This window comes from Oncorhynchus mykiss, chromosome 11 (assembly GCF_057628025.1).
Source record: "Oncorhynchus mykiss isolate SJ-2025 chromosome 11, ASM5762802v1, whole genome shotgun sequence".
NCBI lineage: Eukaryota > Metazoa > Chordata > Actinopteri > Salmoniformes > Salmonidae > Oncorhynchus > Oncorhynchus mykiss.
In genome coordinates, this window is record NC_143032.1 from 62,779,934 (window position 1) to 62,796,768 (window position 16,835).

The 16,835-nt window shown below is 46.3% G+C and overlaps 1 protein-coding gene across 6 annotated transcripts in view; it reads right to left on the minus strand.

Annotated features, from left to right (window-relative positions):
• Positions 1-16,835, minus strand: part of LOC110536139 (transforming acidic coiled-coil-containing protein 1) — a 28,801-nt gene that overhangs the window by 6,889 nt on the left and 5,077 nt on the right. Inside the window, exons 1-7 of one of the 6 annotated variants that reach the window (XM_036935995.2) lie at positions 8,941-9,821; positions 6,328-6,419; positions 3,431-3,839; positions 3,104-3,139; positions 2,321-2,381; positions 1,473-1,557; positions 703-755 (exon numbers count right to left, since the gene is read on the minus strand). In XM_036935995.2, coding sequence (XP_036791890.2) covers positions 703-755; positions 1,473-1,557; positions 2,321-2,381; positions 3,104-3,139; positions 3,431-3,839; positions 6,328-6,419; positions 8,941-9,056 — 852 coding nt within the window. In that variant the 5' untranslated portion in view covers positions 9,057-9,821. Of the gene's footprint in view, positions 1-702; positions 756-1,472; positions 1,558-2,320; positions 2,382-3,103; positions 3,140-3,430; positions 3,840-6,327; positions 6,420-6,746; positions 6,835-8,940; positions 9,959-16,835 lie in introns of those variants that run through there. The other 5 variants (XM_036935997.2, XM_036935996.2, XM_090190832.1 and 2 more) reach the window with 5 other exon arrangements.

Consider the following 16,835-nt stretch of genomic DNA (forward strand, 5'->3'; position numbering starts at 1 on the left):
TAGTCAATTAGTGAAGAAAAAAAACTGAATTGGGCTGCCTGTCTAAACACAGCCTGAGAGGGAGATGGTAGTTTGAACTTGAGGTCTTGTTCCTCAGTGGCAGAGTTAAGAGTGGTTACTTCATCTCTTTCTCTCGCCCTACCCCTCAACCCTCACCCTCCTGTTGTCCTTCCCTGGATTATAACTCAGTCATATACTAATCCTATGGGTCTGGTAATCTCAATCCCTCTATCACCTGATGAGCTGGAGATGATGACAGGCTGAGGAGCTCGTGGTCAGTTCATGTACAGTGTGGGAGTAAAGCTACCATGGTACTGTACTGTACTGTAGTGGGAAACAGAGCACTGTTAAGCACCGGGTGGGTAGACCAATGAAGCCAGTCACCATCACCATCCCAGACAACCAGGTACAATAGCACTAGCTCCTCAACATCACTGTCAACACAGCTCTAATCCACTAGAAACATGATGATAATAATGATGGGCCAAGATCAGCTAGATGGGATGGTGATTAAGTAATTGACTAACCCTCCTAACTACAGTGACATAATGTGTTCTGAGGACACGTCTGGCTCACTAATGTCTCCATCTAGTAGTCACCAGGGAAATCACATGATTTTGATGGAACCATCACTAGGTCCTTGGTCTCTGAAGTGGGCCAAGCTTTCTGTGGGCTATTAACAAGGCATTTTGTGGTACTCACCATAGAACAGCAGTCTGACTCCTCTGATCTGCCTGACACACTCAGTTCTGTCCCTGGGAGAGAAAATGAAATGTCACAAAAATATCTGTGTGAAATATCCCACACTGTATTCTCATAAGGAACTATTCTATTCTGACTCCAGTCACTGGGAGCGCCATGTGCTACTGCTGCTGCCTGACCAGAAGGGGGCAGTGTATGCCTGCAGCACAGAGGGCATGATGACACAATTCTGTCTCATAATAAATCTGTGAGTTGACAGATAGAATCTACTGTATACATCTCCCCAGACTAGACAGAGAAGAACTGAACAGAGCAGAGCAAATTAGAACAGACAATAAGGTCAACTCAGATCAACAGAAGAGAGCTACAGTAGAAGTGTGTTACATGCAGCCTGAGGGACTATTGATCTGGTACAGTCTGTCTACTTCCTGTCACACTGCTGGGGTTCTGCTGTTGGGCTCATAAGCACACAGACCCACCAGTCATACATAACAGCAAGCTACATGACTCATACAGCCTACACTAGTGGTTGCGCTGAGGGAGGGGAGGGAGCCCAGATCAGAGCACAGGAACTTAGGAACACTCATACAGATTCCTTGGATCCAATGAAGCTTTTGTGGATGTTGACAATGAGTTACTAATTGATAACTGTTCCTGCGGGGCTCTATGAAAAACAACCATGACCTTCCCTGTGACATTGATTAACAAACACATGAGTTCACACAGACACTGATGTTTGGGAGTGTCTGATCCCCTCAACCCCCACTCACCGTTGTGATCTCTGTCTGCTCTGACTCCTGCTGTGCTGGCTAGCTTCTCCTCATCTGTGGCGTGGCCCTCGCCGTGGTCATTCTCCTACAGACAGACAGGGACATTTTAATCTGTTTAATGGGGCTGTCTCCCTTTGCTCCCTGGTGCTGTGCCAAAGCAGGGCTGATGTATACTGAGGGCTGAGGTAGAGTAGAGGACAGGGCTGATGTATACTGAGGGCTGAGGTAGAGTAGAGGACGGGGCTGAGGTAGAGTAGAGGACAGGGCTGAGGTATACTGAGGGCTGAGGTAGAGTAGAGGACAGGGCTGAGGTATACTGAGGGCTGAGGTAGAGTAGAGGACAGGGCTGATGTATACTGAGGGCTGAGGTAGAGTAGAGGACAGGGCTGATGTATACTGAGGGCTGAGGTAGACTAGAGGACAGGGCTGAGGTATACTGAGGGCTGAGGTAGAGTAGAGGACAGGGCTGATGTATACTGAGGGCTGAGGTAGAGTAGAGGACAGGGCTGATGTATACTGAGGGCTGAGGTAGAGTAGAGGACAGGGCTTGTGTATACTGATGGAACGGCTCAGTCTCTCAGAGAGGAATGGCCAGGTTAACCAGGGTCACGGTCAGATACACAGTGAAATTGCAGTGGAAAACACTATAACACTACATTACACTCACACACACACGCACGCACACACGCATGCATATGTAATACAATGATAGCCAAGGACAGCAATATACACACATTTATTTGAAAAACATTATTTTAAACGTAAATAAAGTTTGCTGTCTTTATGAGTAAAGGAGGCAAGTGAAGCATTTCCTGTTTGAGGAGCTGGTAAAGAACATGAACCCTTACCTGTCCGCAGGTGTTCTGTAATGGAGTCTGGTTGTCCAGCTTCTTCACTTTACAGGAGTTCCTGAAGACAAGCACTGAGGTCAGAGCTACTGAGACCAATCCTAACGCTAACCCTACCCAGCTTGTAGGCTGACCCACCGACCGTGTGTGTGTGTGTGTGTGTGTGTTTGAGTGTCAGGGGAAGCAGCTAGACCTAAATGTATAGGATTCCTGTGGTATGAGACTGTGTGAGACTGAATCAATGTACTGAGCATAGAGAGAGAGTACGGTAGGATAAAAGCAGAGGAAATACAAGAGAAAGCAGGCTTTGAAATCAGCCCTCATTCTGTGCTCTCTCTGTTGCGTTGCTCTGTGCGTCTGCTGCTAAACTGCTCAATTGCAGCAGAAAGCAGATGACAGGCTGTTGCCTAATAGAATAAGAGCAGGGTCACCAAACCACAGCACAGAGCATGCCTATGCTTATACAGAGAGTATCTGTGAAATTGCTGTAGAGTATTATGAGGTCACCTCTCTCTTTTTCTCGGTATTGAGGTAAGGTAGATGATGTAATTGACTAGCCCCGCCTGGGAGAAGATGATGACTGCGACAACCTGAGACTGCAGTAGAGAGTGCGGACCAGGGCTGCTCTCTGTAGGATTGTGGTGTAGGAGAACATGCATGGGGGGCAGGGAGAGGAACAGGCAGGGGGAGAGGTAGCTCAACTGGGCAGGTGGAGACAGAGTCTGGGGATGTGGTTGAGGCCTAGTGGAGGGCCTACAGAGACATACAGTAAACAGTACTTACAGCGTCATACAGAGGAAACGGACCTGCTCAGCGGTCCTGATGCCACACAGAAAGAGACTCAGAGACAGGTCAGGACAGAGTATGGGGGAGACAGGAGAGTGGGTAGGGGGGAGAGCGGAGTGGAGGGGAGGGGAGGGGGGAAGATTGGTTGAGGAAGGGAGAGATAAGATCATGTGATTTTATGCTAAGTGGTCAGGCAGGGAACTGTACTGGTAGAGCCAGGATGGTTAGTTTGGTTCCTTAAACCAGAAGGGGAGGGTGTTAGGACTGAATGAAGGGCAACACAAGATACTGTAAGATAAGATGTCTTATAAGAGTGTTACTCACGTGATGCCTGTGCTCTTCCTAGGTGACTGTCTGTCTGAGTCCTCTGGTCTGTCCATTTCAGGAGTCAGGCTGTTGGGGTGAGAGTTGATGTTGCCATTGGGGTCAGAGGTCATAGGAGCGAGATCCTCAAACTCAGCGGGGACGGGGGGGTTTTGGACGGGGAGCGAGGGGGGGCGTAGGGTGCGGGGCTGAGGCAGAGGGGACGGGGAGAGACCATCTTCTCCAGGTCTGGAGGTAAACATCAGGTTCAGGTTCTGGTTCAAACCTGCTCTGCTCTGGGAGGGGGAGGGGCTATTGAGGTTGTTCAGGGCATCCTGGACTTCCTGGAGGGAGGCGGGATAAACATCCTGATTGGAGTTCCTGTCCAGGAAGGCACGGGGCGTCAGCTGTCCGTCATCTCTGGTGAGGGCTGCAGAGAGGAGAGTCAGTATCTCACGCTGGAGACAAGCAAGACAGCAACCTTTCTTCAAAAGTTTTTTTCAGGGATATCATTTTTAGATTTCTCTGTATCTTGTTTCAGATAATATACTACAGAAAGTGTACATCTCTCTCTCACACTCTCTTCACTAATCCCTCTATAGCTTATCTTTTCTTGTAAAGCCTATTCCCTCTCTCTCCAAGAGGTAAATCTGCTGTCATGTTATCGAGAAAAGCATGACGTTTGTCCTCTTCTCTCTTTTTGTGTGTGTGCGTGCGTGCATCTCTGTGTGTCTATGTGTGTGTTAGTCTCTCTCCCTTAATGTGTTACAGATTTCCTGCCAGCGTTCTCTCCACCAAGGACACAGTGACCCTAGGCTGTAAGAGCTTCCTGTGTAATTACTATTAGATGTGACTGTGGGGCACTCTCCCATTCTCAGAAACATCTCTGCATTTAAATTCTTGCTGTAAAACACATTCATAAAATGTGTGGGAGTGATCCTCAGTCCCCAGTGCGCAGGGTGGAAAACATCTCTGGAATAGGATGGGGCATTGGGTGTATGTATACCAAATGGCACCCTATTCCCTACATAGTGCACTATATAGGGTGACATTTGGGACGTATGGTGTCTCATCTTTAAACCCTACAGTGACTCAGACCACTGCAGCCCCACCGCCTCAGTTCATGGCTATTTAAAAGCATGTATGGACTGAGGTATGTTTGAATATCCTCTCACTTCCTGTTAGAACACTCACAATGGCTCCTCACTTCTAGAATGCTAAGAATGGTACCTTACAATGATCCCTGTGTCAACAAACACCTCGTCAAAAGCAAACACTGATACACACACACACACACACACACACACACACACACACACACACACACACACACACACACACACACACACACACACACACACACAGTAATACAGTCGTGGTTTGAGTACATGTTCAGCCCAGCTGCTAACATACTTCTGGGTGCTGGGGCTGCTCATTCCAGTCTGGGCTAAGAGGGGCTCTAGCCCAGGCCCCTGATGTGCTTCTGTTCTCTGGGGGCCGGGGCTGCTCATTCCAGTCTGGGCTGAGAGGGGCTCTAGCCCAGGCCCCTGTCAACCACATTTGAGGGGTTAGGCTCCAGAGAGAATGCATCGCTGAGCAGTCCTGCCACTATGTCCTGCATGTCTCATTAACGTTGGGATACATGCAGCTCTACAGACACAAGTCAGTGTCCTTGGGTTATTACGTGTGTGTGTGTGCGTGCACGTGTGCGTGCGCATCAGGGTTGCAGACTCATACTGCTGTACAGTGATCTCGCTGTTGCAGAGAAATCCAGCAGATTTCAGGAACACAGAACAATGAGACTACACAGCCATCCACACACGCACGCCAACACACACAGACACACAGACACACACCCTTGTGATATTGCTCTCTCTTTCTCAGAGAGATAGGGTGTGTCAGATCATCTTTCAATTGTCCTTTCTCAGAGATATCAATAACATGTCACAGTTAAACTGCCCTCTGTGGATGTGTAATACAGAGTCATGACAATCCCAAATGTATGCTCTGTCAGAACGAAGAAACGTTCCTTATAGTATACTGTAGAATACTATACTACACACTGTAGTATGCCTCGATCATGTGTAGTACTTACTATATAATGTTGTAGTATACTGTAGTAAATACTACAGTCTGCAAAACCACTACTGTAATTACTATAGTATATACTATTATTTGTCTTACTGCAGTACTTCTACTATAGTAAACTGTAAATAGTACATTATATTACAGTAAAGTCCACAAAAACACTACAGTGAATACTATTGTATTCAACCATAGTATACTATTTTGTCATGTGGGCAGACATCAGACATCTAGTGTTGTTGTTACCATGTAGATTGCTCCCTGAGGTGACGTAGTCAAGCAGACTGTGATTATTCCTCCAGACTGAATTGTCTCTCAGTGAATGTTTTATTTAGGGCACTAACCCAAATATACACAAGCAGCATGTGATTGGCTGCTGTTCTATAAGAGGAGGGGTTGTTATTGTCTACAGAGACAGAGATGTAGTACATTTGGATCATAGAATGCCATCTTCTGATTGCATTGTGTCTAGATATAGGATAATGAATCCAAAACAAAATCAACTAATCCGGTCCAAGACGCCACAGAGCAGTTCATTTTAATAGGAGAACATTGTGTGTCTACAAACTCCACAATGGTCAACAACACATGATCTGTTTCATATGACCCGTGTGGGATGTACGTTTGGTGTGTGTGTGTGTGTGTGTGTGTGTGTGTGTGCGTGCATGCGTCTGTGTGTGTGTGTTTGTTAGAGGGGCACTCTCGTTTATGTTGTTGCCACTGACCCAAAAAAGAGTTGTCTTTATTGGTCTCTGTGGCATTACTGAGCAATAATAGACTAGCTTATGACCAGCGGCCATCTGTCAATTTGTGAGCTGAGGATGGAGTCTCACCTTTGTCGGCAGAGTTATCCAGCTGGGTCAGGTCATTCTGCAGACCTGGAGATTCCGCCACTGGAGTCTCAAAGTTCCCTTCTGAATCTGAACTAGAGAGAGAGAGAGAGAGAGAGAGAGAGAGAGAGAGAGAGAGACAGCGAGAGAGAGAGAGAGAGAGAGAGAGAGACAGCGAGAGAGAGAGAGAGAGAGAGAGAGAGAGAGAGAGAGAGAGAGAGAGAGACAGCGAGAGAGAGAGAGAGAAAGAGAGACAGCGAGAGAGAGAGAGAGAGAGAGAGAGAGAGAGAGAGAGAGAGAGAGAGAGAGAGAGAGAGAGAGAGAGAGACAGCGAGAGAGAGAGAGAGAGAGAGAGATTACAGGTCAGTACACTGATCTATTTCCTTGGAACTTTCAGGACGTCTGGTGGAGTGAGGTCATACCTTCTCTATGATGTCATATCCTGTCATGTTAGTGTACCACCTGCTGCTCTGTATGGCTCCTTCAACAGCCCGCCAATGGAGTTTATAAGGAGTGTCACAGTAAGAGAAGTAAAGGGGGAGGAAAGGGGAAGAGGGAGGAAGGGGAACCCTGCCTGGCCACCTGCTTCCACTAGCCTCCTCCTCATCCTGCCAACGTGTCCTCAATACACAAGGACAGACTGTGTCGCAGTCTCTCGCTCTCTTCCACTTTCTCTCTCTCGGTCTCTTTCACTCTCTCACACACACACAGAGTCTTGTATAGCTAACCTTGTGGGAATTCAGTCCCCATTCAAAGTCCTATTTTCCCTAACCCCCTGACCCTAACCCTAACCTTAACCTGTACTCTAACCCTAAACCAAAAACCTAACCCTAACACTAACCCTAGCTCCTAACCCTAAACCTAATTCGAACCCTAACACTAATTCTAACCTTACTCCTAAACCCCATAGGAACAGCATTTGACCTTGTGGGGACCAACAAAATGTCCCCAGTTGGTCAAATGTTGGTCTGTTTACTATTCTTGTGGGGACATCTGGTCCCCACAAGAATAGTTAAACATGTCCACACACACACAGCTTGGAAATAAGTCTGGGCCTGGTGTCTGGGACCCAGAGATGGGTGTGTGTGTGTGTGTTTTCCCAGGCACTTAAATGCACATCAGACCGTCCACACACTAATGAAAAACAGCTCAGGGGAACAAAGACACTCCTGAAACACAGACAGTCAGCCCTCCCTCCCTCTCTCTCTATATATCACACACATCACATCTAAACCACACAGAGGTAATCCTTAAAAAACACACACAAAGCAGGCCCAGACAATCAGTCCCAGCGATGGCCTCTACACTGAGATCTTGGACAGTTACTTGGAAACTAGAAACTGGCACAAAAAAATCCCACATCTTTAGAAAGCTCAACCTCCCTTCCCCCAACCCTCCTCCAACCTTCCCTAACCTTCCACCAACCCTCTCTTCCTGGCCCTCTCTCACAGACAGACATATTATGAAAGCAGACAGATTATTTGTTGTCCCATAAGAAAGCAAATAGAGCTACAGTACCTACAAAAACAGTTTTACCAGAAGGAAGGAGGGGCTGTCTGAGTGTGTATGAGTGGTCACCTGCTTTTAGATATGACAACATGATCTAATCACGGTTACGCAGAGCGGCAGCAAAGAACAAGAGACCACGTCAAAACAACATCACATCACATCTCCCTCTTTCTCTTTCTGACTCTCTTTCTCTCTGTCATTTACTGCCTCTCTCCCTCTAGGTTTCTGCCTCTCCTTCCCTCTAGGTTTCTGCCTCTCTCTCCTTCCCTCTAGGTTTCTGCCTCTCTCTCCTTCCCTCTAGGTTTCTGCCTCTCTCTCCTTCCCTCTAGGTTTCTGCCCTCTCCCTCCTCTCTTTCTCTCTCTCTCTCCTTCCCTCTAGGTTTCTGCCTCTCTCTCCTTCCCTCTAGGTTTCTGCCCTCTCCCTCCTCTATTTCTCTCTCTCTCTGTCTGTATGAATAATAACAGAAAATTCACCCCAGTCATCCGGACAGGTTACTTCAGTCTGCTGATAATCTCTCTGCACGTGTACACACACATTGTCTCTCCTCTCCCTCGCTCGTGTGCCAGACAAGAGAACAAGAGACCACGTCAAAACAACATCACATCACATCTCCTTCTTTCTCTTTCTGACTCTCTTTCTCTCTGTCTTTTACTGCCTCTCTCCCTCTAGGTTTCTGCCTCTCCTTCCCTCTAGGTTTCTGCCTCTCTCTCCTTCCCTCTAGGTTTCTGCCTCTCTCTCCTTCCCTCTAGGTTTCTGCCCTCTCCCTCCTCTCTTTCTCTCTCTCTCTCCTTCCCTCTAGGTTTCTGCCCTCTCCCTCCTCTCTTTCTCTCTCTCTCTCCTTCCCTTTAGGTTTCTGTCTCTCTCTCCTTCCCTCTAGGTTTCTGCCTCTCTCTCCTTCCCTCTAGGTTTCTGCCCTCTCCCTCCTCTCTTTCTCTCTCTCTCTGTCTGTATGAATAATAACAGAAAATTCACCCCAGTCATCCGGACAGGTTACTTCAGTCTGATAATCTCTCTGCACGTGTACACACACAATGTCTCTCCTCTCCCTCGCTCGTGTGCCAGACAGGCATCACACACACACACACACACACCTGTAGCCTACTTACTTTCCCCCTTCATCCTTGGTTCTGGGCCCTCCGTCCTCCTCCTCCCCTCCTCCCCGTACAGCTGACCAGGTCCATTTGGCCCACTGGACCGGAGACAGCAGAGACCCCCAGGACATCTTTATTGAGACACACCAGGTCCACTACCACTCCTTTATACAGTACCCCACCCTTTGGGTACGGTTCCACCGCTCTGGCTCTGATGATACTCCTGGTTCTAGTTCTGTTAACCTGATGGTTCTACAGTTCAATTGTCGGTTCTGCTACTCCCACACAGAGTCCAGTTCTCGTCTTCAGCTAGTGTTCTGGATCGGACTCTGCTGCTCCTCTGTGCATCAGCATCAACACACCAGAGGAGAGGAGCGGAAAGGAAAGGAGAGGGGGAGGAGGAGTGACTCACCACAGAGTATGTTTACCTCTCTCTCTTCTCCTTCTGTCTAGCTCTCTCTTTGAGCTGTTGTGTGTGTTCTTTCTCTTTGAGAGGATGTTGGTTTTATGGCATCTCTCGTTTCTCTCTTCTCTCTTCACTTCCTCGTCTTGCTCTAGTTTCCCAGCCTGCTCTTTTACATTGTTGATTTCCGGAACAAACTGTGACAGAGGCTGACAGTTCTGTGATGACGCTGTTGGTTTCTGACTCTCTGTCAGATTACAGATTAATGTAGCATCAGTAGCCTCTTCTCTTCTTCCTCTGCCTCTCTCGGTTTCTCTCTGCCTCTCTCTATCCTCCGCTCCAACTCTGAATGCTAGACCAGCAATCAGCTGGCTGCCAGACTGCTCCCTCCTCTTTCCTCTCCCCGCTCCCTCCCTCGTCTGCTCTCACTCCCACCCAAAGAGAGTTTGCCTAGCCCTCCACCCCTTCCCCCATCTCTCTCAGGCTGTTCTATTGTGAAATGGAGAGAGGCATGTTGTGAGAGGAGGGAGAAGAGAGGGAGGGTAGAAGGAAGGGGGTGAGAGAAGGAAGGGAGCAAGTTTCCTGTTTCAAAAGAGCCGTTGGATTTTTAAGAGTCAGCTGACTGTTTACACAGAGTGGTAGATCCCTAGTGTCCCAAGGAGTGGGAAAGAGAGGGAGGAAGAAGGGAGAGGAGGAGGAGGAGGAGAGAGGAAGACACCTAACACAGCTACAATAGGACGACAGGTTGTACACATGTTTCTGTCAGACCTGACCAGACACAATATAGATAGAGAGTTAAATAGATAGAGTTGATGTCGGAAGTTTACATACACTTTAGCCAAATACATTTAAACTCAGTTTTTCACAATTCCTGACATTTAATCATAGTAAAAATCTCTGAATTATTTATTTAAGCTATTATTTCTTAAATCACATTCCCAGTGGGTCAGAAGTTTACATACACTCAATTAGTATTTGGTAGCGTTGCCTTTAAATAGTTTAACTTGGGTCAAACGTTTCGGGTAGCCTTCCACAAGCTTCCCACAATAAGTTGGGTGAACGTTGGCCTATTCCTCCTGACAGAGCTCCTGTAACTGAGTCGAGTTTGTAGGCCTCCTTGCTCGCACACGCTTTTTCAGTTCTGCCGACAAATGTTCTATAAGATTGAGGTCAGGGCTTTGTTATGGCCTCTCCAATACATTGACTTTGTTGCCATTTTGCCACAACTTTGGAAGTATGCTTGGGGTCATTTGCGAACAAGCTTTAACTTCCTGAGTGATGTCTTGAGATGTTGCTTCAATATATCCATATAATTTTCAATTCCTCATGATGCCATCTATTTGTGAAGTGCACCAGTCCCTCCTGCAGCAAAGCACCCCCACAACATGATGCTGCCACCTCCGTGCTTCACGGTTGGGATGGTGTTCTTCGGCTTGCAAGCCTCCCCCTTTTTCCTCCAAACATAACGATGGTCATTATGGCCAAACAGTTCTATTTTTGTTTCATCAGACCAGAGGACATTTCTCCAAATAGTACGATCTTTGCCCCCATGTGCAGTTGCAAACCATAGTCTGGCTTTTTTATGGCGGTTTTGGAGCAGTGGCTTCTTCCTTGCTGAGCGGCCTTTCAGGTTATGTCGATATAGGACTCATTTTACTGTGGATATGGATACTTTTGTACCTGTTTCCTCCAGCATCTTCACAAAATCCTTTGCTGTTGTTCTGGGATTGATTTGCACATTTCGCACCAAAGTACGCTCATCTCTAGGAGACAGAACGCGCTCCTTCCTGAGCGGTATGATGGCTGCATGGTCCCATGGTGTTTATACTTGCATACTATTGTTTGTACAGATAAGCGTGGTACCTTCAGGCATTTGGAAATTGCTCCCAAGGATGAACCAGACTTGTGGAGGTCTACAATTTTTCTTTAGCTGATTTCTTTTTATTTTCCCATGATGTCAAGCAAAGAGGCATTGAGTGAAGGTAGGCCTTGAAATACATCCACAGGTACACCTCCAATTGACTTATGTCAATTAGCCTATCAGAAGCTTCTAAAGCCATGACATCATTTTCTGGAATTTTCCAAGCTGTTTTAAAGGCACAGTCAACTTAGTGTATGTAAACATCTGAGCCATTGGAATTGTGATACAGTGAATTATAAGTGAAATAATCTCTCTGTAAAGAATTGTTGGGAAAATGATTTTTGTCATGCACAAAACAGATGTCCTAACCGACTTTTGTCGAAATTTGTGGAGTGGTTGAAAAACGAGTTTCAATGACTCCAACCTAAGTGTATGTAAACTTCTGACTTCAACTGTAGATTGATCTATCTATCTATCTATCTCTATAACATGAACAACATTCAGTTTGCTACTGCTGTATTTGTTCCACTGACTCTTCTATCCTCATCATTACAGTTTACTACATCTGTCACATCAAAACAAATACAACTAAAACATTTAGTTCCTCTCATGAATAGACAACAACCATCCTTACAACCCTCCAGACCTGTTCTCTCTATAGTAATTTGTCAACCATATGGAAACTCTCTCTTTCCCATCTCTGCAGACACACACACACAGCATGAACCACACATGAATACATACACCCACAAGCCTGAAGGGTGCTCATGATGGCTTACATAACTCACAAAATGCGCACACACAGACACACACACAGACACACACACAGACACACACACAGACACACAGCACTGAGTACCACATGTTGTGGCAAAATCTGACTAACAACCATCCCAATCACTGAAACACACACACACACAAACATACACACAAACATACACACAAACATATGCACACACACAAACTAGTCCAAGCCAAATGAGATGTGTTGTATGAGAAACATCAACCATGACTAATCTAATAACCATTTTCTACTGTGGAAGAGCGGAGCGAGGGATGGAGAGAGAGAGGAAACAGTTGACAGCTTCTCTTTTATCTCTTATTTCATGTCCTCTTTACTCTGCTCTCTTCTGCTCAGACGTGATCAGCAAGATGGAGAACACACAAAGACACACAGAGGCTACCCTCTCTCCCTCTGACACCTTCTCCGTCTCAACCTCTCTCAGACCAAACCCCACTGTAGACCTTTGAGAAAGAGAGAGGAAGGGCAGAAGAGAGCGTGAGGGTGCGTACCGCGTATTCTGTATATTTTTGTAGGACTTTTTGTCATGTCTATCAGGAATGCCTGGCATAGCTTGCCCTCCCCTCTCTATTGTCTGCTGTCTGTGGCAGGCAGGACAGACCTGTTGGGGGAGCTATTCAACCGTTTTTATCACAGCCTTCACATCCCTTATCACCATGTCAACACCCTCTCTCTACATCTGTATAGACCAGGGTCCACTCACACTACCCTGGTCAAGCAGACACAAGATTTGTTTCAGAATGTGAGCTATTGCGAGCTCAGGCTGGTTTCACAAGGCTACACCCAGACTACATGTGGGATAAACAGTCCACTTTAAACACAAGCACACGTACGCATGCACACACAAACACAGTTAGGTCTGACAGAGCAGAGGTTGAGAGTGCCTTGACTCACAGGCAGGAAAATGTGCAGAGGAAAGAAAAGAGAAGGAGATGAAGAGAAGACAGAGTGAAAGAAAGAATAGTCAGGTCTTACGTAACTCCTTTCCTTGCATCCAGAAATAGACCAGCACACATGGAACACTGGCGGAGCCACAGACATATAGCCATACTCTAGTCTAGAACCCATGCAGTCTGGAACACACTGACACTTCACACTGACACTTCTAGAACAACACCAAAGGTCTAAATCCATGAAGCTTCACAGAGCTTAAACCAAACAGAGGCTGTTTCTATAGAGTAAAGAATGATATTAGAATTCTAACAGACATACAGCCAGTCACATTTATGACTATAGATGACTTCAGCTTCCCTGAGTAAACACAGAGGGTGAGTAAACACAGAGGGTAACATTCCCTGAGTAAACACAGAGGATAACATTCCCTGAGTAAACACAGATGGTAACATTGCCTAAGTAAACACAGAGGGTAACATTCCCTGAGTAAACACAGAGGGTAACATTCCCTGAGTAAACACAGATGGCAACATTGCCTAAGTAAACACAGAGGGTAACATTCCCTGAGTAAACACAGATGGTAACATTCCCTGAGTAAACACAGATGGTAACATTCCCTGAGTAAACACAGAGGGTAACATTCCCTGAGTAAACACAGGGGTAACATTCCCTGAGTAAACACAGATGGTAACATTCCCTGAGTAAACACAGAGGGTAACATTCCCTGAGTAAACACAGAGGGTAACATTCCCTGAGTAAACACAGAGGGTAACATTCCCTGAGTAAACACAGAGGGTAACATTCCCTGAGTAAACACAGATGGTAACATTCCCTGAGTAAACACAGAGGGTAACATTCCCTGAGTAAACACAGAGGGTAACATTCCCTGAGTAAACACAGAGGGTAACATTCCCTGAGTAAACACAAAGGGTAACATTCCCTGAGTAAACACAGAGGGTAACATTCTCTGAGTAAACACAGACGGTAACATTCCCTGAGTAAACACAGAGGGTAACATTCCCTGAGTAAACACAGAGGGTAACATTCCCTGAGTAAACACAGACGGTAACATTCCCTGAGTAAACACAGAAGGTAACATTCCCTGAGTAAACACAGAGGGTAAAATTCCCTGTGTCTGGAAGTCTGACCACATCCTAACCCTATCCCCCAGACAACTAGCAGACTAGTGTGTGTGTGTTGTGTACGTGCGAACAGTCTAGTCTATCATCCCTTTTCATTTAATTAAGATGTGACTGAAAGTGACAGGTGTGTGTGTGTGTGTGTGGTTAGGAGCTAAATATAACTAGTATGATAAACATTCATTGTAGCCACATGAGGAATGATATACCGTATGAGATAATTGAGCAGGCTAGGACACACAGATGGGGATTACCAAAAGCGTTTTAATCCCTTCCATGACTCTGAATGATGATCTGAACAGTACATTTGTCTTTCCTATAATAGCAGGTCTGCCTGGTGAAGCCGTGGCACTGAGACAAAAACAGGTTCAACAACCCCATCTGGTGGTCAATAGAAGTCAACATATCTCTCCTTCTGGTCAAGTAGGCCTACATACTATAATGTAGTGGTGAACCACAGCATTGGTGATACAGTCCCTCCAGTCTAAGGCCATACATACCTAAACACTGAGCACCTTACAGCACCCTAACAGTTTTATTCATGGTTTGATCACAAAACACTCAAACTGTCCATGTGAACTTATGGTGGATACACATGAATGTTGTCTGTCTTGTGCAAGAGGAGAGCTCCATCTAATGGTGATCAGTGGTCTCTGACCAGGTCCAGTCTCTTAACTGTCAGTCTGGAGGAGAGGCTCTGTTTTAGTCAGACAGAAGCACACAGGAATGAGAGAGAAAATCCCTGTTTAGAGTGCTAAGTACACCCACCCTCTGTCTCTACGAGTCCCTCTCTGTCTCTCTCTTTCTCTCTCTCTCTCAGTACCTCTCAGTCTCTCTATGTCTCTCTCAGTCACCCTCAGGCAGTACTAACCATGTTTGAAATTTGAATACTGTTGTACAACTCTGTTCTGAATGCAGTAATGCTTTAACCTAGTTTCTCCCATGCTTGTGTATGTGCGTGTACGTGTGTGTAGAGCATCATCATGACGGGTGTTTAAATATAAATGACTACTGTCGGCATGGTTACAGTAACCAGGCCAGCTGACATTACATCATCATCCTGGGGATGTAGTCTGAAGTGCATTGCATCATCTTGTACTCCAACAACAGCCCTTGTAATTGTGCTAGATGGTGAGAGAAAGAGAGAGAGAGAGAGAGAGAGAGAGAGAGAGAGAGAGAGAGAGAGAGAGAGAGAGAGAGAGAGAGAGAGAGAGAGAGAAAGAGAGAGAGAGAGAAAGATAGAGAGATAGAGAGAGAGGGAGGGACAGAGAGAGGGGGAGAGAGACATGAGTAGGAAAGACAAGTGCAGATAGTGCTACAATCAGTCCTTTGATGCTGAATTTGGGAGGCATCCCCGAGATAGGGGATAACTAACATCTGCACATTTAATTTAGGCCCCAGAAAACACACACTGACACACAAATGATAGATGAAAGGATCAGTACAACCTCTACTACACAGAGGTCTAGACATATTATCTTGAAAGATTAAGGACACCTGCTCTTTCTATGACTTAGACTGACCAGGTGAAAACTATGATCCCTTATTGATGTCACTTTTTAAATCCACTTCAGATCAGTGTAGATGACGGGGAAGAGACAGGTTAAAGAAAGATTTTTAAGCCTTAAGACAATTGAGATATGGATTGTGTATGTGTGCCATTCAGAGGGTGAATGGGAAGGACAAACAATTCACAGTACATTCGGAAAGTATTCAGACCCCTTCACTCTTCCACATTTTGTTACGTTACAGCCTTATTGATTAAAAATATTTTTCCCCCTCAATCTGTGTGTGTGTGTGTGTGTGTGTGTGTGTGATTAGTCGTTGCAAAAGAACTAGTGCAAAAAAGGGTCAATGCAGGTAGTTTGGGTAGCCATTTAATTAACTATTTAGCAGTCTTGCTGTTCAAGGTCCTGTTGGTTCTAGACTTGGTGCATGGGTACACTTGCCATGTTACAGCAGAGAGCATAGTCTGTGGCTTGGGTGGCTGGAGTCTTTGACAATTTATGGGGCCTTCCTCTGACACCGCCTGGTATAGAGGTCATGGATGGCCTGGGAGCTCGGCCCCAGTGATATACTGGGCCATACGTACTACCCTATAGCGCTTTGCTGTCGGATGCCAAGCAGTTGCATACCAAGCGGTGATGCAGCCAATCAAGATGCTCTCAATGGTGCAGCTGTATAACTTTTTGAGGATCTGATGGCCCATGGAGGAGGGGTGGTGGGGGGCGGTGAGGGGAGGGGGGTGAAGAAATTAGGAGTCAGATTTCTGTTCCACTTAAAAATTATGAAGAGGCATTGTGTGTTTGGACCATGATTGATCCTTAGTGATGTTAAATTGAAGCTCTCAACCCGCTCCACTACAGCCCCCTCATGCGAATTGGAGTGTCCTCGGCCCTCTCTTTTCTGTAGTCCATGATCAGCTCCTTTGTCTTGCTTACGTTGAGAGAGAAGCTGTTGTCCTGGCACCACACTGCCAGGTCTCTGATCTCCTCCTTGTAGGCTGTCTCATCGTCGTCGGTGATCAGGCCTACCATTGATTGGCATGTCGTCTGCAAACTTAATGATGGCGTTGGAATCGTGTGTGGCCACGTAGTCATGGATGAACATGAAGTACAGGAGGAAACTAAGCATGCACCCCTGAGGGGCCCGCATGTTGAGGATCAGCGTGGTGGATGTGTTGTTGCCTACCCTCACCACCTGGGGGAAGCCCGTTAGGAAGTCCAGGATCCAGTTGCAGAGGGAGGTGTTCAGTCCCAGGGACCTTAGCTTAGTGATGAGCTTCGAGGGCACTATGGTGTTGAACGCTGA